General features: G+C 37.6%; 1 protein-coding gene across 4 annotated transcripts in view; it reads right to left on the bottom strand.

Annotated features, from left to right (window-relative positions):
- Window positions 1–17,298, bottom strand: part of APPL1 (adaptor protein, phosphotyrosine interacting with PH domain and leucine zipper 1) — a 34,370-nt gene extending 17,072 nt beyond the window's left edge. For all 4 annotated transcript variants that reach the window (XR_014297303.1, XR_014297304.1, XM_082663432.1 and 1 more), the window contains exons 1-11: window positions 17,158–17,298; window positions 11,988–12,086; window positions 10,641–10,700; window positions 10,052–10,123; window positions 7,471–7,558; window positions 5,625–5,666; window positions 5,008–5,066; window positions 3,039–3,185; window positions 2,063–2,145; window positions 1,173–1,331; window positions 289–477 (exon numbers count right to left, since the gene is read on the bottom strand). Coding sequence is in view for 2 of the 4 variants with exons in the window: in XM_082663432.1 (XP_082519558.1) it covers window positions 289–477; window positions 1,173–1,331; window positions 2,063–2,145; window positions 3,039–3,185; window positions 5,008–5,066; window positions 5,625–5,666; window positions 7,471–7,558; window positions 10,052–10,123; window positions 10,641–10,700; window positions 11,988–12,086; window positions 17,158–17,211 (1,052 nt within the window). In the remaining 2 variants the exon portion in view is untranslated. The remainder of the gene's footprint in view (window positions 1–288; window positions 478–1,172; window positions 1,332–2,062; window positions 2,146–3,038; window positions 3,186–5,007; window positions 5,067–5,624; window positions 5,667–7,470; window positions 7,559–10,051; window positions 10,124–10,640; window positions 10,701–11,987; window positions 12,087–17,157) is intronic.
- Between the last annotated feature and the right edge of the window lie 1,636 nt (window positions 17,299–18,934).

The following is an 18,934-nucleotide window of genomic DNA, read 5'->3' as shown; positions in this document are numbered from 1 at the left end:
TTGTGCTGCCTTCCCCATACCATGCTGGATTTTCAGTGACCAGTCTCTTAACATGAAATCCCAGGTCTTTACCACATAAACTTGCTTTGACAACCTCAAAATATTAAGACATCATTTATCTAAGTCAAAAAGGAAAATTCAACTAATTTCTACAAGATTAAAAAGAAAATTATCTTAATACATAATAATTCTAACATGTGTACAATGTCCAAGTGAAAAGGAATTATCCTACATTTCAGTAGTTTAAAATATGACAGATTTTTTTTAATAGTAGGGAAAAATACTAACTTTTTGCCATCAAAAGAAGTGATCTGAAAACAGTATCGCCTGTCTTCACAGTCCACAGCCATTACTGAACAGTTGTCTATGTCCATGGCCAGGCCTCCTGCTACGTCCCCACGGGACTGACTCATTAGGTTTCCACCCTGTGTGAAGTAAAACTGTCTGTCCCAGGTAGATGACACCAAGCCTGTTTTACTAAATGAAGAAAGTACATTCACTCTTTAATAACAACACACCTAAAATCCCATCATCAGCCAGACACAAGATAAAGGTAAAGCACATCACAAAGAACCACCTTGCAAAAAGGCACCAAGGTGCGTAGAAAATATAAACATCAGGTTTTCAGTCTCTAAAATAAATTCACATAAACTGACCCACTTGTGTGATTCTGCATGTATATATTTCCAAAACAAGGCTGGAAATGATCAAATTACAGCTGTTATGATGCTCCATAAAATACAGTCCAACTGTATTTCAAGGGAATAAATTCAAAACAAAAGAATTTATTTTACTGTTAGAGTTAACTTGCTTTATCCCATCTTTAGGTAAAAACTAAAATTTGACTTGATGGTGTAATTACATATATTTTAAAGTATGATAATGATATTTAATAGCATTCACATGTTATGCTAGATTTATTTAAACTCAAATTGGTTTCACTTTTTAAAATAATTCTAAATCATTTGATAAATATCTAAATAGAATTTTACTTTTGAAAATTATTCATGTACCTCATCTGTCAAAAAGTTGGCATAAATACTAATAGTGGTATTAGTAAAAAGTTTCAACATTTAGTAAAATCAGAACAGTTTGGAGATATCATTTATTATATTCACTTGCTATTACCTTAATTGATACACAATATATGAAAATAACAATAGTTTTCTTACTTCCTAGCATTAAGGTATCCAGCCTTTCGGGTTAAGTTTCGATTAACAGGAAATTTTGTGGGATCTGGGTCAGGCACATACAAGGGGTCACTGGCTACTTCCAAATCCTCTATTGTTTGCTGCATGGTCTCTACATCGCTGTCCATTTCCCTGCGAACACTAACAGAGGGAACAGATTATTTACTACCAACTACAACAGACAAAGAACTCCTTACCAATCTTATTTATCTGTATATTTGTTCTGTATATATTTTCCTAAAGAGAACAGCAGTGGCATGAGTGGTTAAAGTGGCGTGTTATAAAGCAGCTTTACATTTTATTGGAAACTTAGATATTTGGGAACAATACCAAATTCCAAAACTAATGAAGCCACACTGAATGACTCATATTTTGGAGGAATTTTCAAACTGCTCTGCCCTGTGCGTTTAAAACAATCATTTTCATCTCCCTCCATATCGCAGATTAACCACATCACTGCTCAGACTTTGAACCTGATTAGAACTACTTTCTCTGTCTCTTTAATCTTTCATGGCTTGCAAAGCAAGATTCATTTAGTACTCTCCCATCCATCCCCTACAATTCAGATAACTGTGAAGATAATTCACTTATGGATAATTATTATGTGTCTGTTGTATTCAGACATAAAACCTAGTCTACAATCAATAAAATACCATCAGATTTGACACTGTTATGAAATTCAGAGTTCAAATTCTGTGGAAAAGATGGTGAGAAAACCAAGAAGCATCCACGAGCCACTCGAGAAACACTCTCACGGCAGGGAAAATAGCCACTCAGAAATTAAGTGGTAAATATTTTTAGATTATGGTATTTAGCTGTTAACTTATCATTCTCATAACTTCATTTTCAATTTTAAGGAAGAAAATACTTACTTCTGTACACTTGTTCCAATATTAGTTAAGAATTCTTCCAGTTGGTCATTGAGATTTTCAGAACCCATCTTAAAGAAACTTATCTGGGGCAAGAGGGTATGGGAATGGGAGGTTGAACAACAGAAACACATACACACAAAATACTTAGAGTGAATCATATAAACAATCACCAAAATACATAGTTAAGTAAAAAACAAAGGATTATTTCCAACTGTGTAAAAATAGGTTGTAGTTTACAATGATTTCTACTGGGCATAGAGCCACTGAAGAAACTACACTTAAATTTCACTGTGCATCATCTTATATATTAACACATGCATATAGTAAGCAAGTTTTTAAAATTGGAAAATATATTTTAAAATATTTCAAGTAAGTCATATGGATAAACTATTTCATGTTTACTACAAAGATAAGTTTTATATCTGAGGAATAATAAGTACTTATATTCAAAGGAATATTCAAATTTCTTTAAACTCTTGCTTTTAGGGGACTGCTATTTCATCTTATGTTACCCAAATTTAATTTTCTAGCCTCCTTCCTGATGTACAACTCCTGGAATACTTTGGAGTTCATCCATTAATTTTAACTCAGGAAGTATGCCAGGAACATGAGATAAGCTCAAACACGTCCATTCTCTTTCAGATCTATTATGAAGCAAGAGTGAGTGGAAGCTTGAGCAATAGGAGTAGCTTTGGAATTCATTTATCTTTCTGTCCCCAGCTGTGATGGGCAAGGTCTAAATACAAGGTAAGTGGTTTCATCTACCCTAAAATATTTGAAATCTTCATTTGCTAGGAAAACCCTTCTCCCTAACTTCCTTAAAACAGCACTCTGACATTTTAAAAAATGCTTTAAAATCACAGACACAAATGAGTATTTGACCTTAGTTTGTAATATCCTTACATTTAACATAAAAATCAAACTTAATATAAAGTTCTTAGGACAGTTATAATCCAGAACACAGTACAATATTCACCTGAGCTTGCATGTACCCAAGTAGAGGTTCTAACAACGCTATTTTCTTTTTGTATTGAAGAGTATTTAATGCACAAAAATAATGCATCATGGTCTGGTGTTGTTTTTTTCTGGAAGTGTAGACATCTTCTGTTACTTCATACTTCACCTTTGAGTGAAAGATTAAAAATACTATTATTTATTTAATTTTGAATTATCTTTAGTAGTGGCTGAGGGGAAGAGACTACCCAAGGAAAAAGGTGCATCACCAGCAATTGTACATAGCTGTCTTATTTTCTGAGATAGAAATCCTGCAGAATATTGGCTAAGATAGTTTTCCTGTTTTACTACCAACCACTTTATTTTTTAAAATGCACATTAAAAGCAGCATTCTACACATAGCTATGAACTATAGTAACTATAGTAGCTATAGTAACTAAACTAAACATGGCAGATAAGGTCTACCACATGGAGGAAAAGCAGACAACAGTCTGGTATTAGCTTAGTCATTAATCTTTGACCTTTTTCAGTTCACAGCATACCACTTGCCTCCTAGTTCTCTGGTTCTCTCCCTACTGCTCCTCTTTTCTTGTACTTGTTTTCCTTCACCCACACTTAAACTATGTCCCTTGAGTTCTTGTATTCAGACAACAAATATTTATTGAGCACCTGTTACGTAACATACATTGTCTCTTCTCTTTTCCTGCTTTTCCTGCTTAAGGTACTTAAAGTGTAACCTTTCCCAACTTACCAATCAAAGATATACTGTCCTCTCTCTGCTCTCCCAGCATTTTGTTAAGACTTCTTTACTGCACTTAACTCAGTGATAATTCAGTGTTCTCTTCATCCCTGTATTCTGGCAGCTGTTCTAGTCACATGCCTTCATACAGGAAGCCTTTGATAGATGTGGATTATCCACTCCTTGAGGGCAGAGGTGGAGCCTACTCACATTGTTCCCCCATAGTACCCAACATGTAGTAGGTGCTCAATAAATTTTTCAAATAAATTGAATTAGTGGAAGAATGTATTTAAAAATACCTGGAACAGCCAGAAGCAATGTAAAAACAAAGTTCATACTTAGAGCCTTAACTGCTTCTCTATGGCAAAGTAACAAAGTAATGTAGATCTAAAAATGTATGTATTTTATAAATATTTGCACCATCAAGTAATCAGTGAAAGCAGATCTTTGTACTGAATTTGTGAGAGAAACATTCCCTTTTTGGGTCACAGTGGCTGTTGGATAGTAATCATACCCAACTGTGGATTCCCAGAGTGGTCACTGTGTCCCTACCAGCAGCCGCAGCCAAGGCTGCAGACGCCAATTCCTGGGCACAGAGACCACCTCACTCACAAGCATCTAGAGGAGGCCTACTCTGATCAAGCCTTGGACTAGGCACTGAGAGAGAAATGATTTTAAGGAGCATCTAGATGAACTTGTTAATACTCTGTTCTTTGTTCTTTACTCAAACGCATTTCTCTTCAAATGTAGTATAATATTTCTGAATTTCACTCCTTGAAGAAGCATAAAATATATATATATATATATATATATATATATATATTCCCTGTAAATGAGGAGGTCTTCAAAACAGAATTTCATTCAATTATGTATGTAACAATTCAACTTTTTAACCACTGTATATCAGAACACACTTTTGAATACATATATAAAACAAATGCAGTGTTATCAAAATACAAAGCAAAAGGAGGCAATGTTACACCTGGGCATCAATTACATTTTGGAATAGCTATGTTTACTTATAAAACTCTATCAACAGAAAAATATTTTGTTTAAAAAGACAATTATTAATTGTCTGATAATTAACAATTAACAGAAAGGCTTTGAAATAACTAGAAGGAAAGAATAAACTAAGGGCAATACAGCAAAGCACACAAAGCAAGTGCTGGCTACCACTTTTAAACTGAAGAAAGGAGACCACCTAATGAAACAGTTGTTAATTGTGATACTGAAGGAGTAATATGTATCACACCTTGTCGTTTTCTCTTTTTTTTGACAATCTGCTATATCTGTTAATTGCAGCATCATGATCTGGAAAACAGAAATGACTATTAACAAATATACAACAGTACTTTGCAAAACTTATAAGTGCTTTAACGGTTTTCACATGTGCATCTTTCAACAAATGTACTAAAGCAAAATAAGAATTCCCTACTATGTGATCACTCCACCCAAATGTCCCCCACAGCCAAATTTCCCCCTAAAGTATGTTTCTGTTTATTAAATTGGTAAAAACATTTAATTCCAAGGAAACAGTAGTCCACTAAAAGTTTTTTGAAGTATTTTTTAGTACAGAAATAGCAAATGCTCATTAAAGAAAATATGGAATAGACAGGAAAATGAGGAAGGGAAAATATACTGCCTTCTTAGGTATTACGAAGATAACAAACCACAAGATTTAACTTCCTTTAAAATATTTCTTCTAGCATAAATAGTGCAACTTAAATAACAAGGATTTAAATAATATTCACTTAAACTTTTAATTAGGTTCATTCTTTTCAATTATTACATAAAATTTGGCCACAGATTTGTATTGATAAAGAAATGCATCAATACAAGAAATAAATGTACAAAGTATTCAGAGCTTACCATTACTAGCAATCTGAAACACTTCCTTTAATGTCAATATTTCTGGAAAAGTTCAAGAATAATTTCAGTTTAGTATATTTACGAACTATCTTAAATTTTGTTTAGAAAACAGTAACTGCCATTTAAGCTACTATTAAAACTCCAAATATTTCAAAGTTCAACGTTTAAAGTGAAAAAGTTATTGTGTTTCAACTAGCCTAACATTTACTATCATTAACAACAGTTACACCACCAGAAATTGTACCTGCCACAAATTGTAATATGACCCAAAAACAAAATTTTAAAACCATTGAGGGCTTCCTTGGGGGCGCAGTGGTTAAGAATCCGCCTGCCAATGCAGGGGACACAGGTTCGAGCCCTGGTCTGGGAAGATCCCACATGCCGCGGAGCAACTAAGCCTGTGGGCCACAACTACTGAGCCTGCGCTCTAGAGCCCGCAAGCCACAGCTACTGAGCCCATGCACCACAACTACTGAAGCCCGCGCGCCTAGAGCCCGTGCTCTGCAACAAGAGAAGAGAAGCCTGTGCACCGCAACGAAGAGTAGCCCCTGCTCACCGCAACTAGAGAAAGCCTGCACACAGCAACGAAGACCCAACACAGTCAAAAATAAATACATAATATAAGTAAATTTAAAATAAAAAAAACACTGCAAATTCTAAGATATACAAATGTTCTGATTTAGTACCAGAATCCAACCAATTGATTTTTTGATACTGACTCTAATAAGTTCAAATGCTGAATGATAAAAAGAACATTTTATTGACAAGATTATGATATTCAGTCCCCTTAGATGGAGAAAAGAGGTCTTGTCTCTTGACCTTGGAACAGATTATTCTTGAAGAGTACCAAGACAAATATTAATTCTATCTCTAAAATACATTTGTCTTTATTCCATGTATAATTTAAATACTTTATCATCCACTAATACATTAGTACAATGTTTTTACTCTATCTATACATACTTTGTAAATGAGTCTGTATGATTGTCTGAGATTGTAAATTTTAAGAAAGCAGAGCCAAGTCTATAAACGCTCTCATTTTATCACGTAATAATCCTAAATGGGAAAAAAAGAAAGCCACCACAAGCTACTGAGACATGGGTTGTTAGATGGACCAGCCCCTACCTCCCACCACTCCAGCCCACTAACACGCCTCATCTCCTGCGCCACTGTCCCAGTTCAGGCCCTGGTCACACCTCACTGGAGTCTCACAACTTCCTAGTCCATTCTCCTAGCATCAAATCCATCCTCCAAAAACAAAGGTATACTTCTTAAAGACCTCCATTGTCTTCTCTTTGCTTATAAACTCAAGTCCAACATCTTTAGCATGATCTAATCCCAATTAATCTATTTCTAGAGTTGTCTCCCGCCATCCCCCAACACATCCAACATTGCAGCCACACTCAGTTTCTCAAAACAACACATGCATTTCTACCCATAACTCTGTGCTTTCTGGTCCCTCCAGTAGAACAGTGACTCTCTTCTCCTGGCAAATTCTTCTTCCTTGCTCAGTGCTCATGGCACGTCCGTGAGGGAGCCTTTCTGACACCCTCCTCTGAGCCCCCACAGCACCTTGCTCATCCCTAATTATAAGAGTACCAGAATTATCTGTTTACCCATCTCCTTCTCTGGGCTTTCTCAAGGGATGTGACATCTTATTCATATAAGTACTCCTCAGTATCTAGCTTAACATCTAGCAGGAGCTCCTGTAAATGTTTAGCAACCAATTAAAGTAAAAGTGACACTTGCTACAGTCAGAAATGGTTAAGGTATAGAGTATTACACATTTTACAAGCAGTGATCTTCCGACAGCTAATGAAAGTAAACATAAGCTTGACTTCAATACCTTTCAGATCTCTTTCTTTAAACTGGGTAATGGGGAACATCATGGCATCAGCAAGCTGTGTTGAAAGTACCGCATGACAAGAGCTAAGCTGGTAAAAGAAAGACCAAAAAGGCCAAATAACTACAAAGAGACAATCAACCAGCATTATGGAAACTGAACAAAACCTAGTAAAAAGGTGTTGGTATAGGGATTCCCTGGCAGTCCAGCGGTTAAGACTCTGTGCTTCCATGGCAGGGGGCACAGGTTCGATCCCTAGTTGGGGAACTAAGATCCTGCATGTCAAGTGGTGCGGCCAAAAAGTTAAAAAAGGTACTGATACATTTACATAAGGGAACCCTAAAATTATGTGATGTTATCACATAATTAGGTGACAGTCAAAAAAATTCCATTTAAAACTCTCAGAAGAAAACGTGATAACCTTGAATTTAGCAATGGTTTCTAAGATATGACACCAAAAGCACAAGCAACCAAAGAAAATATAAACTGGACTTCATCAGAATTGAAAACTTTTGTGCATCAAAGGATACTATCAAGAAAATAAAAAGACAACCCACAGAAGGGGAGAAAATATTTACCAATCACATAACTGATAAGGGACTTGTATACTTTAGAATAAAGAACTCTTAAACTCAGTACTAAAAGACAACCCAATTAAAAATTGGGCAGGGAATTCCCTGGTGGTCCAGTGATTAGGACTCCTTGCTCTCACTGCCTAGGGCCTGGGTTCAATCCCTGGTCGGGGAACTGGGATCCCACAAGCCATGAGGCGCGGCCAAAAAAAGTAAAGTAAAATAAACATGAAAAAATAAACATAATTTTTTTTAAATGGGCAAAGGTCTGAATAGATACTTTTCAAATATATACAAATGGTCAATAAGCATAGGAAAAAATGCTCAACATCATTAGCCTTCAGGAAAATGCATATCAAAACTACAATGAGGGGACTTCCCTGGTGGTGCAGTGGTTGAGAGTCCGCCTGCTGATGCAGCGGACACGGGTTCGTGCCCCGGTCTGGGAAGATCCCACATTCTGCAGAGCGGCTAGGCCCGTGAGCCATGGCCGCTGAGCCTGCGCGTCCAGAGCCTGTGCTCCTCAATGGGAGAGGCCACAGCAGTGAGAGGCCCGAGTACCGCAAAAAAAAAAAAAAAAAAAAAAAAAACTACAATGAGATTCCACTTCATACCCACTTAGATGGCTATAGCAAAAAAAATTAATGAAAATAACAAGTGTTGATAAGGATGTGGAGAAATTGGAACACTCCTACATTACTGGCAGAAATGTAAAATTGTGCAAGGGCTGTGGAAAACAGTTTGGCAGTTTCTCAAAAAGCTAAACATAAAATTATTATATGATCCAGCAATTCCCCCTCCTGGGTATATACCCCAAAAAACTGAAAACTGGCGTTTGAAAAAACAAAAACAAAAAACTTGTACATGAATGCTCACAGCAGCACTGTTCACATTAGCCAAAAGATGGAAAACAACCCAAATCAAATGTCTGTCAACTAATGAATGGATAAATAAAATGTGGTATACATACAATGGAATTTTATTCAGCAAAACAAAATAAAAACAAAAAATGAAATTCTGATTCTTTCTACAACATGAATGAACCCTGACAACATTATGCCAAGTGAAAGAAGACAGACGCAAAAATCCACAAATTGTATGAGTCCATTTGTATGAAATATCCAAAACAGGCAAATCCATACAGACAGAAAGCAGATTTATGGTTGCCAGGAGCTGAGGGGAGGGAGGCAGTGACTACTTAATAGGCACCTAGTAGGTTTCCTTTGGGATGATGATGAAAATGTTCTGGAACATCAGTGGTGGTTGTACAACATTGTGAATGTGCGAAATGTCATTAATGGTAAATTTTATGTATATTTTACCACAATAAAAAATTCCATTTCCTATAAATATTTCTTTAAATTGATCTCCTGTGACAATATTTTGCTATGATGAGTTATTAAAGTATTTCTAAAAACTACTTTTCCAGTTAAGAGACTAGAAAAGACAGAACTACCTAATGGCTCATCTGAAAAGAAGAGCTTTCACTGCAGTAGTACAAAGTAGCTATGGATGGATTCTCCAAACATTTCTCACCACCTTGCTTCCTCTTGGCTTCGAGGTCTTAATGATTTGTTCTGCTGACTGGTAGAGAAATTAATGGTTGGTACTGGTTGTTTGGGAAGCAAGGATTAATGAAATGAATGGTAAAATACTGCTCAATGTAAAAAACAGAGAAACCATAAAGAGCCCAGCTATGGCTAACAGCTTAACTCTTCTCTCCCTGCCTACATCAGACTACACAATTAAAGGCTGAATGGTACATGAAAGTAGAGACGGCACATCTATATGCTTATTCCTTGAAAACAATTTGCTTTAATCAGACAAAGATAGTATTGTTTCTACAAGACAGCCACCAAGATTTGGAAATAAGGCCTTCTTTAAATAGTAATCTTTTATCATTGAGATTTACTCATAAAATCCTAATAATAAAACTTCCCAATAAAAGCTAAACAACTTCAGTAACTTAATTATAAGATCACTTATCCAAGCAAAATAAAATAAGCATTTACCTCATCTATAACTTTTGAAAACTGTTGCAAAGTAGAACTCATAACTTCATCATCACCCCCCAGTGGAAAACGCTGAAAAGTGAGAAACAGAGATGAGGTAAAGGTCCAATGCTGTATGTCTTTTGTGAGTGACATTATAATTTTTAAATAACTTCAGAAAACTTCTAAAATTTTGAATAAGCTCTAAAAACATCGTTTTAATAAAATAATGTAATTCATATAAGTAGTACACATTAATTAAAATGTTTGCTAAGTGACCAATCAACATGGTGTACAGGAATGCACACCATACTAGAAGTTCAAAGATTTAAAATTAGCTCCAATTTCTCTACTAGCCAGCTGTGTAACCTTGAGCAAGCCTCAGTTTCTTCATTTGAAAAAAGAGAGGTAAATTAGATAACCTCTGTGTCTAACATTAACTCATTAAAATTAGATATAAGTGCATAATGGAATTTCAACGGCATATCAAAATTACCTTCTGTGAATCCCAAAAGGCTTAGGATTATTGATAAGAAATTCTGTTTATCTATACAGATACTGTATCACTGCATATTTTAAATTATACTTTTAAAACTTTCATATATAGTACCTGTTTTTCATATTCTTTTAAAAGTTTTGAAGTCAGGTGTGTTGCTGCACTTAATTCGTTCTACGAGAAAAGATGAGCATTCAAATTAACACAGTAGTACAGATTAAGAAAAAAGTTTTAATTGAAGATTCCTATGCCACTTTTATTTATCACTTAACATAAATATTGTACAACATGTTCTCAAAACCCCTCATTAAGCCATTGGAAAGGGAACTACCACTAAGCACTTTAAAGGGAAACTCAAACCACGAAATAGACACCATCAAGGAATTCAGCAGTGTCCCAGGTGTGTGCTTTTTCTTTTTAGCTAATAAAAACGAATAGTTAAAGCTTTAAAGCTAGAAGTAAACTGTACAAAATGTTAGCCAGAATCTTCAGAGAGTCTACATTGATAACTGATTATCCCTCTCTCTAGATGCTGATACTAGACCATGAGAAGCATTTAATAACATACAACCATATGACCTAGTCATACCATATAGCAATGTAGCCATATGAAGGAAATACTTTTTTTAATTTAAAGGTTTTTTTTCAGTGATGAATATAATGACACATGTAATGTTTCTTTTACATATTAATCTGTGTGGTCAGAAATCAAATTCTTGAGCAACCTATCACTAAGAAAAATAAATAAGTAACTATTACAGTAACTGTAAAGTACATAATGAAAATTTGAGTCCAGAAAGAAGAGAAATTGAGAAGGGGCAAAAAAGAAACTTGTACACTTAATTAATCCCAAAGAGAGTTTATCATAGAACCCAGGTTGCTGTTAAGGCTTATAATTAAGTTACATAAACAGAGCCTCAAATCTTATGCCTGTTCAACCAAAATAATCTAGTCATATCCTTTTAAAATTCATCTCCTAGTACCCCAGAGCTATATCTACTCTATAGATATAGCTATATCTACTAGAGCTATATCTATTACCTTCTAACTAGATAGAGGCTAGCTACTTACAAATCCTCTGCTCAAAAAGGAGAAGTATCCCATAAGATTAAAAGCGTGATTAGGGAAAATACTGGTGACAATACAGGGTTTTAAGTCAAATCTTATGCAAAGATCACTATCAATGAGTTTCACTAAGAAAGTCCTTACTATGTTTGGGGAAAAGGAGCAGATGCTTCAATCTTCATCACTTTTGTAGTGCTACAAACTATACACTAGTAATTGAAATGTAAGCTCTGTAATACAAACTACTTAATGTTCATTCATCCATTCAACAAATGTTTATTACTTATGCACCCTGGACAGGGCTAGGCACCAGTAAATAAGACAGACACTATCTCTGTCCTCATGGGCTTAAAGATTTATTTTACAAATGCACTGAGTCAGCCTTTAGTTCTTTACCTGTGCATCATAAATCCGATGCATAGCTTGATACAACTGGTTCATATAGTTGGAAATAGCTGTAGCATCTTCTTCAAATACACCCAGTAAAGACCTTGTCTGTATAAAATAAAAGCAGTAAGTTTATGTTAACGATTATATAAATCAAGTGGAAATCTTTTTTTCCTAAAAGATGCAAAAATCACAGGATATCAGAACTCTAACAATTCTGAGTTTTGATCTATTTTCTCTCTCTTGATAGTAATGCCAAGATGCTAGGGTTCTTTATTCTCAATTTCACTTCATTAAAACAGATAGATTTTCCAACTGTGTTATATAAACCTTAGAAGGAACAACAAAGGTATATTTTTATGAATTAAAAAGTCTGTAATTAAGAACAAATCTACAGAATCAGTCAAGGCTATATTAACAGTATTCTATGTATAAATATTTTAAATATCTTTTTTCAGGATAACTTAGTATGATTATTTCCCTCTCTCTCTCTTTTTTTTTTTTTTTGGCTGTGTTGGGTCTTCATTGCTGCCCAGCGGCTTTCTCTAGTTGCAGCAAGCAGGGGCTACTCTTCGTTGCGGTGCATGGGCTTCTCATTGCAGTGGCTTCTCTTGTTGCGAAGCACAGGCTCTAGGCACGCGGCCTTCAGTAGTTGCGGCACGTGGGCCCAGCAGTTGTGGTGCACGGGCTTAGTTGCTCCACAGCATGTGGGACCTTTCCGGACCAGGGATTGAACCCGTGTCCCCTGCATTGGTAGGCGGATTCTTAACCACTGCGCCACCAGGGAAGTCCCTGGTTATTTCTCTTTCTCCATAGTCTCTTCTAGTAGTGCCAACCCCCTCCCCATCATAATCCAAAATAACACCATAGTACCCCTTCCCCTCCCCAACATGGCCTGTAAAATGCTAACTAGGTTTTTTCTGAGTGCAGAATTTGGAATCATTTTTCTTCTTCTTTATACATTTCTATGTTGTTAGGCTTTTTTTTTTTTCCCCCACAATGAGCATAAGCATGTAAAAATTACCTTCACTTTAAGAGTAAAAACTTGTCAGTCAGTAAATGTTAAGACTGTCAATAAAAAGGATCAGAGATAAGGAAACTCAGCATAAAGGCAAAGTATGTTCACCTTTTTATATCCCAAAGGCAGGATAAGAATTAAATTCCAACAATTATTGAGATAACTACAGCTTAAAATCTAAAAGATGACCTTGTACTTTTATTCTACAAATAGTTAATTTATACCTCAGCCTTAGAAGCTGGTTTCTAAAAATCAACTTATTCCTTAGCTTCCTACTTTCAGAAGAGAAAGCTAAGTCACTATGGTTGTTTTAAAAAGCAGCGCAAAATCATTATGCCAGTATATGAAGTCCAAGTTATCTCAATCCTCTACTTCCCAATGCCCCAGAAATTTAGATCTGGCAGAATCTTTTTATTTTTTAGCTCTAGTGCCCTACTGCCATTCCCCAAGTGCTATTTTAAGATGTAAAAAAGAAAGCATCATGAAATCTTGTTTCGCTAGTGCCATTCTTAAGAAAAGTGTGCCACTTACATTTTTTTTCTTCAAAAATTAGCATTCTAATTCAAGGAATAACACATTTATGCAAAAATGTGTAGTGGACTTATATTAAAAAGATGTTCTTAGCCTCAAACAGGGTTGAAACAGCTTTCTTATGTAAAGCTAATAAGATTGAGTTCAACACTGTATAATGACTGTTTAAAGTTAGCAGCTTACAAAAATGCAATCAATATGGTACCATTTCATTGAATCTATGACGGCATCCACTGTGAGCTGTGCCAGTTTAATATACTACTGTCACAAACAAAACAATGCTGGCAATTAAGCTATGAATTCAGGTTTTCTAATGTCTTGAAGTTTTTACTTTATATTTATGGAAACAGATCTTTGACAGAATTTTTTATATAACTCTCATATAAACACAAAAAAGAAAACACAAGTTGCACAAGCTTAATATAACCCTAAAATTTCAACTCTTGTGGGTAATTTTTTGACATAAGAGACACCGCTAGCCATGTTTTCACATCCAGTATTATTCTGTGCCACGAGCAGGTGACAAATATTTCTCAGAAGTGCTCCACTTTTATCTCCAATATTTTCTTCCAAATTATTGATACCCAGTCAGCAAGTTTTGGTGGCAGCACTTGCTTCATGTTACTAGCTGTCAAAGAAATATTTTCAGACAAAAACAAGACTGATAATCCTTCAAGTGGCTGTGAATTGATTTGTTGGCTGAACATTAAAAGGCTGCACTTAGCCACTCATGTCACTAGGAGAAATAACCAAGTGTGTACATTTGCAGGCAATTACAAGTAAAACAACATCAACTGTAAGGGGCATCTCAATATAAGAGATGTCAAAATGTGAATTTAAAAAAAGTACATCTCATAATCTTTGAGTATTTCATATTATGCCAAAGAGAAAAGCCTCCATTTGGGATTGGAGTTTGCCTTCACAGTTCTAGCTTAGATGGATCATTGATAAGATTGTTATCTACATATAAAATCAGTTATGTTTTTAAAGATCATATCTTTTCTTGCTAAATAGAAAGTTTAATTTTGTTTCTGATTTTCAAAACAATATATAAGCATTGATAAGGCATCTAGTATAGTCTTAAGATTTCCTACTTCAACATGGTATCTTTTGCAGAATGGTATGGTTTGTGCAAGATAATTCTAAAGATGTTTATGTGCAATCAGCTGGATTTGGACTTGCAAATATACTCCTATTTTAATACTTCGCTACTTTAAATTAAAACTAAAAAAGGATAATTGTAATTCAGCGTAGTCCTTCAAGACTCCCAGGCTCTAACTTTTTTACACAGCAACTGGCAGGCCATTTTTGACTAGGATCAAATAATCTAATAAAAACATCTCTATCAGGAGCTTTCAACTTCTTGGACTCTATCCTAGATAAATAGTCCAGATGAGAACAAAAATTGATGCCCAAAAGCATTAATCTTAGCACTATATATAACAGCAAAACTTGGGAAAAACTCTAAAAGTCCAACAACAGGACAACTATATTAAGTGAGTCAAGGAAATGTGCAACCTTTGAATTTTTTATTCAGTATGTAATAACGTGTGAAGGTACGTAAGGTACAATGTGTAGTTAAAGCCAAATAAAAATCGTTATGCACAATATAATCTCAATCACATTAGAATGTGTAAGAGAAAAAAACTAGAAAAAAGAAAGCAAACTGTTAACAGAGTTTGCTGCTGGGCGCACGACAGGTAACTGTGTGCTTTCTGTATCTTCCAATTTTTCTGAAGGAAACAACTATTACTTTTATAATCAAGTACAAAGATTAAAACATTCACTATCTATAACAGCCGAAGTTCAGAGAAGTTAAGTGACTTGCCCTAAAGTAGAAGGTACTAAGCGGCAGTAATGACTAAAACCCTTATATCCTGAATCCCCAATCCAGGGCTTTCCATCTTGCCACAGGTTTTCCCCAAGAATTGCTTCTCAGTGTCTTACCCTTCTAAATCCCAGTTGTCCCAATTAATCTTCCCAAGTAAACATTAACTAGTTCAAATTTACTACTTCTAGAAATTGAAAGACTATCAACGTGGCTATTTCATTAAAAATTACCATAAAACTAATACTAATACAGCACATTCTTGTAAAAAAAGAAGCTCAAGTTGTAAACTAATTGTGTGAAAAGTCCAAGAAATTAGATGAGTCAAGAGATTATACCCTCCTAAGTCATGGCTAGGGCACTGTGTAACCCATTCTGAGCAGTGTGTAGTCTTTATGAGCTATAAAAGCGAGCCCAGGTATGAGAAGAAAGGTAAGGCACCTGTTGAGTCTTATAAAATAAAAAAGTAAATGACAAAAGTACACCTGAGCAATACATCCCACAAAATTTTTGCTAAACATCTGAAACAAATGTAGCTTATGATTTTATACTACAGAAATCGTTAAGCATTTGAACTGGCTATTCTGGCAGTCAAAATAAGCCAAGAAGTCAGTTTCTCTTTGTGTCAATACAGGCTGATAAGAGTACATTACCAGCAGGAACTGGCCTGTGAAGATAACTTTCAGCGTGAAAAAAAACAAATCAATCCCACAATCAGAGCCCAACTTCAACTTGGCGATCAAAATTGGCACCACATCCATGGCAGACATATCATACAGTAAAGGGGGATCCAGCCCCTCCCTTCTGTTCATTTGGAGTCATATTAAACCGTCAAGACACATGAAATATGTGCAGTTGTAGTTCTAAATGAACATTTCAGAAAATTTTCTTCATTCTAAGTGGTAGCCAACCAGCAACACCGTCTGAAATCCCTTATTGTGTAAGAGACAGACCTAGGGATGAAGTTTCTCAACGCAAGTTACAGCGCCTACCAACATGGTTTTTAACATCGCTGATTTCATTCTTCAGTACTGAAAACATCAGTAATGGTTACGTGTTCCTGGACTATCTTAAGCTAGAGCAACCACACTAGCATCATCCCCAACGCACAAAACACAGGGCTTTTATTTTGATGAGTTCACTAAAGCCAAGTCTGCAACGAGGGCGCAGCAGTCGTGGAGCCGCGAAGGCGCCGTCCTCCACTCGGCGTGCATGGTCCGAGTGACAGCGGCTACACTCACGGCCACGACACTCGGCCGAGAGGCTCCGGGACCCTTGACGGGCTTCGCCGAGGACTCTACGCACGGGCATATCAACAGCCTTTCAGCATCTGCCCCCCCAAAATTATCCATTTCCTTCCCTAGCTTGGTCAGAAATCATTAAGTCTACGGGGTCTTTTCTCCTTCTGCATTCTCTCCGAAGAGGTTTTCGAAGAGAAAATTCCAGGTTCGGGATTTACCACCTCACATCATGGCGATTATAAAGCATCTTTTGTCAAATACAAGGGAGCCCCGCGCGCGTATGTGACCGCCGGGCCCACGAGCCAAGGCGGCCGCGGCTCTGTCGCAGCCTGCCGACGTCCCAGACCCCGCGCGCGGCTCTCGGCCCAGCGGAGCAGGCCCACGCGGGCCTCGGTAGGGCGGCCCGGCCTCCGCGATCGGGGCGCCGCCCGCTACCGGCGGGGGCACTTGGGGTCGGCGCCCACCTAGGCCAGGGCTGGCACCTGCGGCCCCGGCGGCGCCAGGCCTGGGGTCGGCCAGCCCCGCTCCTTCCCTCGCAGCCCGCCGCCGCCCGCACCTTACCTGCGGGCTGTCCTCCAGCGTCTCCTCGATGGGCAGCTTGTCGATCCCCGGCATCGTGGCGGAGGGAGGGCCGCAGCAAAAGACGAGGCGGCGGCCGCCCACAGCTCCCGCGCCCGCCCGCCTGCAGCAGCTGACCCCGACCCGCCCTCTCTCGATGGGTCTGCCACCCTCGCCGGGCGCCAAGGGGCTGCGCTGCCGCGCGGGAAATCCCGCCCCCTTGGCCTGACTGCTCCGCCTCCCGGCGCGCTCATTGGCTCGCGGTGACGCCCGTCACCGCGACGGGGCTGGCCCGGAGGTTCCTTCACTGCTCGGGGCTTGATTGCGAGCTTGGGCCTCCGAGGCGGCGGAGGTGGGTTTTACTGCGCCCCTCGGGCGCCAGCCGTGCTTCCGCGCGTTTGGTTGTAAATCGTAGGGGACAGTCTTCCCCCAGCAAGGCGTACGTCTCCTGGAACCAGAGCCTCGAGTGAGGACAGCACTGGGGAATTTGGGGCGGTTTGACTACTCCCGCAACGTTTTTCGTCAGAGACCATGAAGGAGACCTCCCTGCTGGCGCCTTCTTTAGTTTCCTCAGATTATAACCTTCCCAAACCTGCCTGAAGCGTCCAGTTTCCCCTCTCCAGCAAAATGGTGCTGGCTAACTCAGATCTGAGCGATCAGTTGTGTCGTTAACTTGGCTTTCTGGTAAATTCGTGGACAGTAGTCTCCGTAAGATTTTTTTCTGAGCACTTACATATCAGTATATTCAGTTAAAAACATGACTTTGCTGCCAATTCGTCAGTTCTTACCTGGCCTTGAGAGACTGACATGCCACAATTCAGACTTCCATATTTCCTATAAATCACAAAACATCTTTTTAAAGTCAGGGTGCACTGATTTATTATGCTGGTAACTGATTAGCATTTCTGTTAAAGTTTTGGAAGAATCTTTAAATAGCTTCTTCAGCCTCTAACTTTTTTTACAGGAAAGAAAAGTGAAGCTCTACTTCTAGAACTCGGTCTGGATTAGAACTTCTGCCTCTTTTGTCCATCTCTATATGTCCACATTCCTTAGAGAAGAATCATTATACAGAGAAAATGACAGAATCACTAGTGTCTTCTAAATAGCCATTAATCCCACCAATCCATCCCATTTTCATTCAAGAAGTATAAGAAATGCTGAATAAAAATTATTAGTTGCCCGATTCCACAGATAAATTGGAATAAATCCAGGTACAGTGGAACAAATCCAAATACAGTAACGGGAATGGAAGTTACTTATTTTAAACTCAAATCCTAGATTTTACCATGATCTCTTGAAGGACAAATAGAATCAAGTTTTTAAAGTTTTACCAGGTAGACTTGCAGTATAGTTTCACAGAATAATCCTTAGATTTCAATAAACTTTCAATAAGAGCTCTCCCCTTAGATTGTTTATCAACTAGTCACCCTGTAGAAGAGATCTTTAGTTTTTGAAAGGTGGTTTGGAGTCAGTTCTTAGAGTGTTACTGGTTCCCAGCTGCTTGGATGTACCCGGCATCATACAGATCTCAGCAATACAACTCTGGCCTTCGACATTTCTCGTCTATCAGCACAGTGGCATGCAACCTGGCTATAAAGAAGGAAGACTTTCAGGGTAAGTAACATTCTTGGTTGAACTGTAATTAGATTGTAAGTGAAGAAGAAGAAAGTTAGTGACAATTGATAAGAATCAGGAGTAAATGATACGTGAAAACAAAGTGAAGAAGAGTTATATGGTGCAGCTGAAGGGGTTCGGCAAGTTAACTTGGCCAAACTAAATA

The sequence above is a fragment of the Grampus griseus genome (assembly GCF_964374135.1).
Source record: "Grampus griseus genome assembly, chromosome: 10".
NCBI lineage: Eukaryota > Metazoa > Chordata > Mammalia > Artiodactyla > Delphinidae > Grampus > Grampus griseus.
Note: the sequence above shows the minus strand (reverse complement) of the source record. Positions and strands in the feature narration are given on the sequence as shown.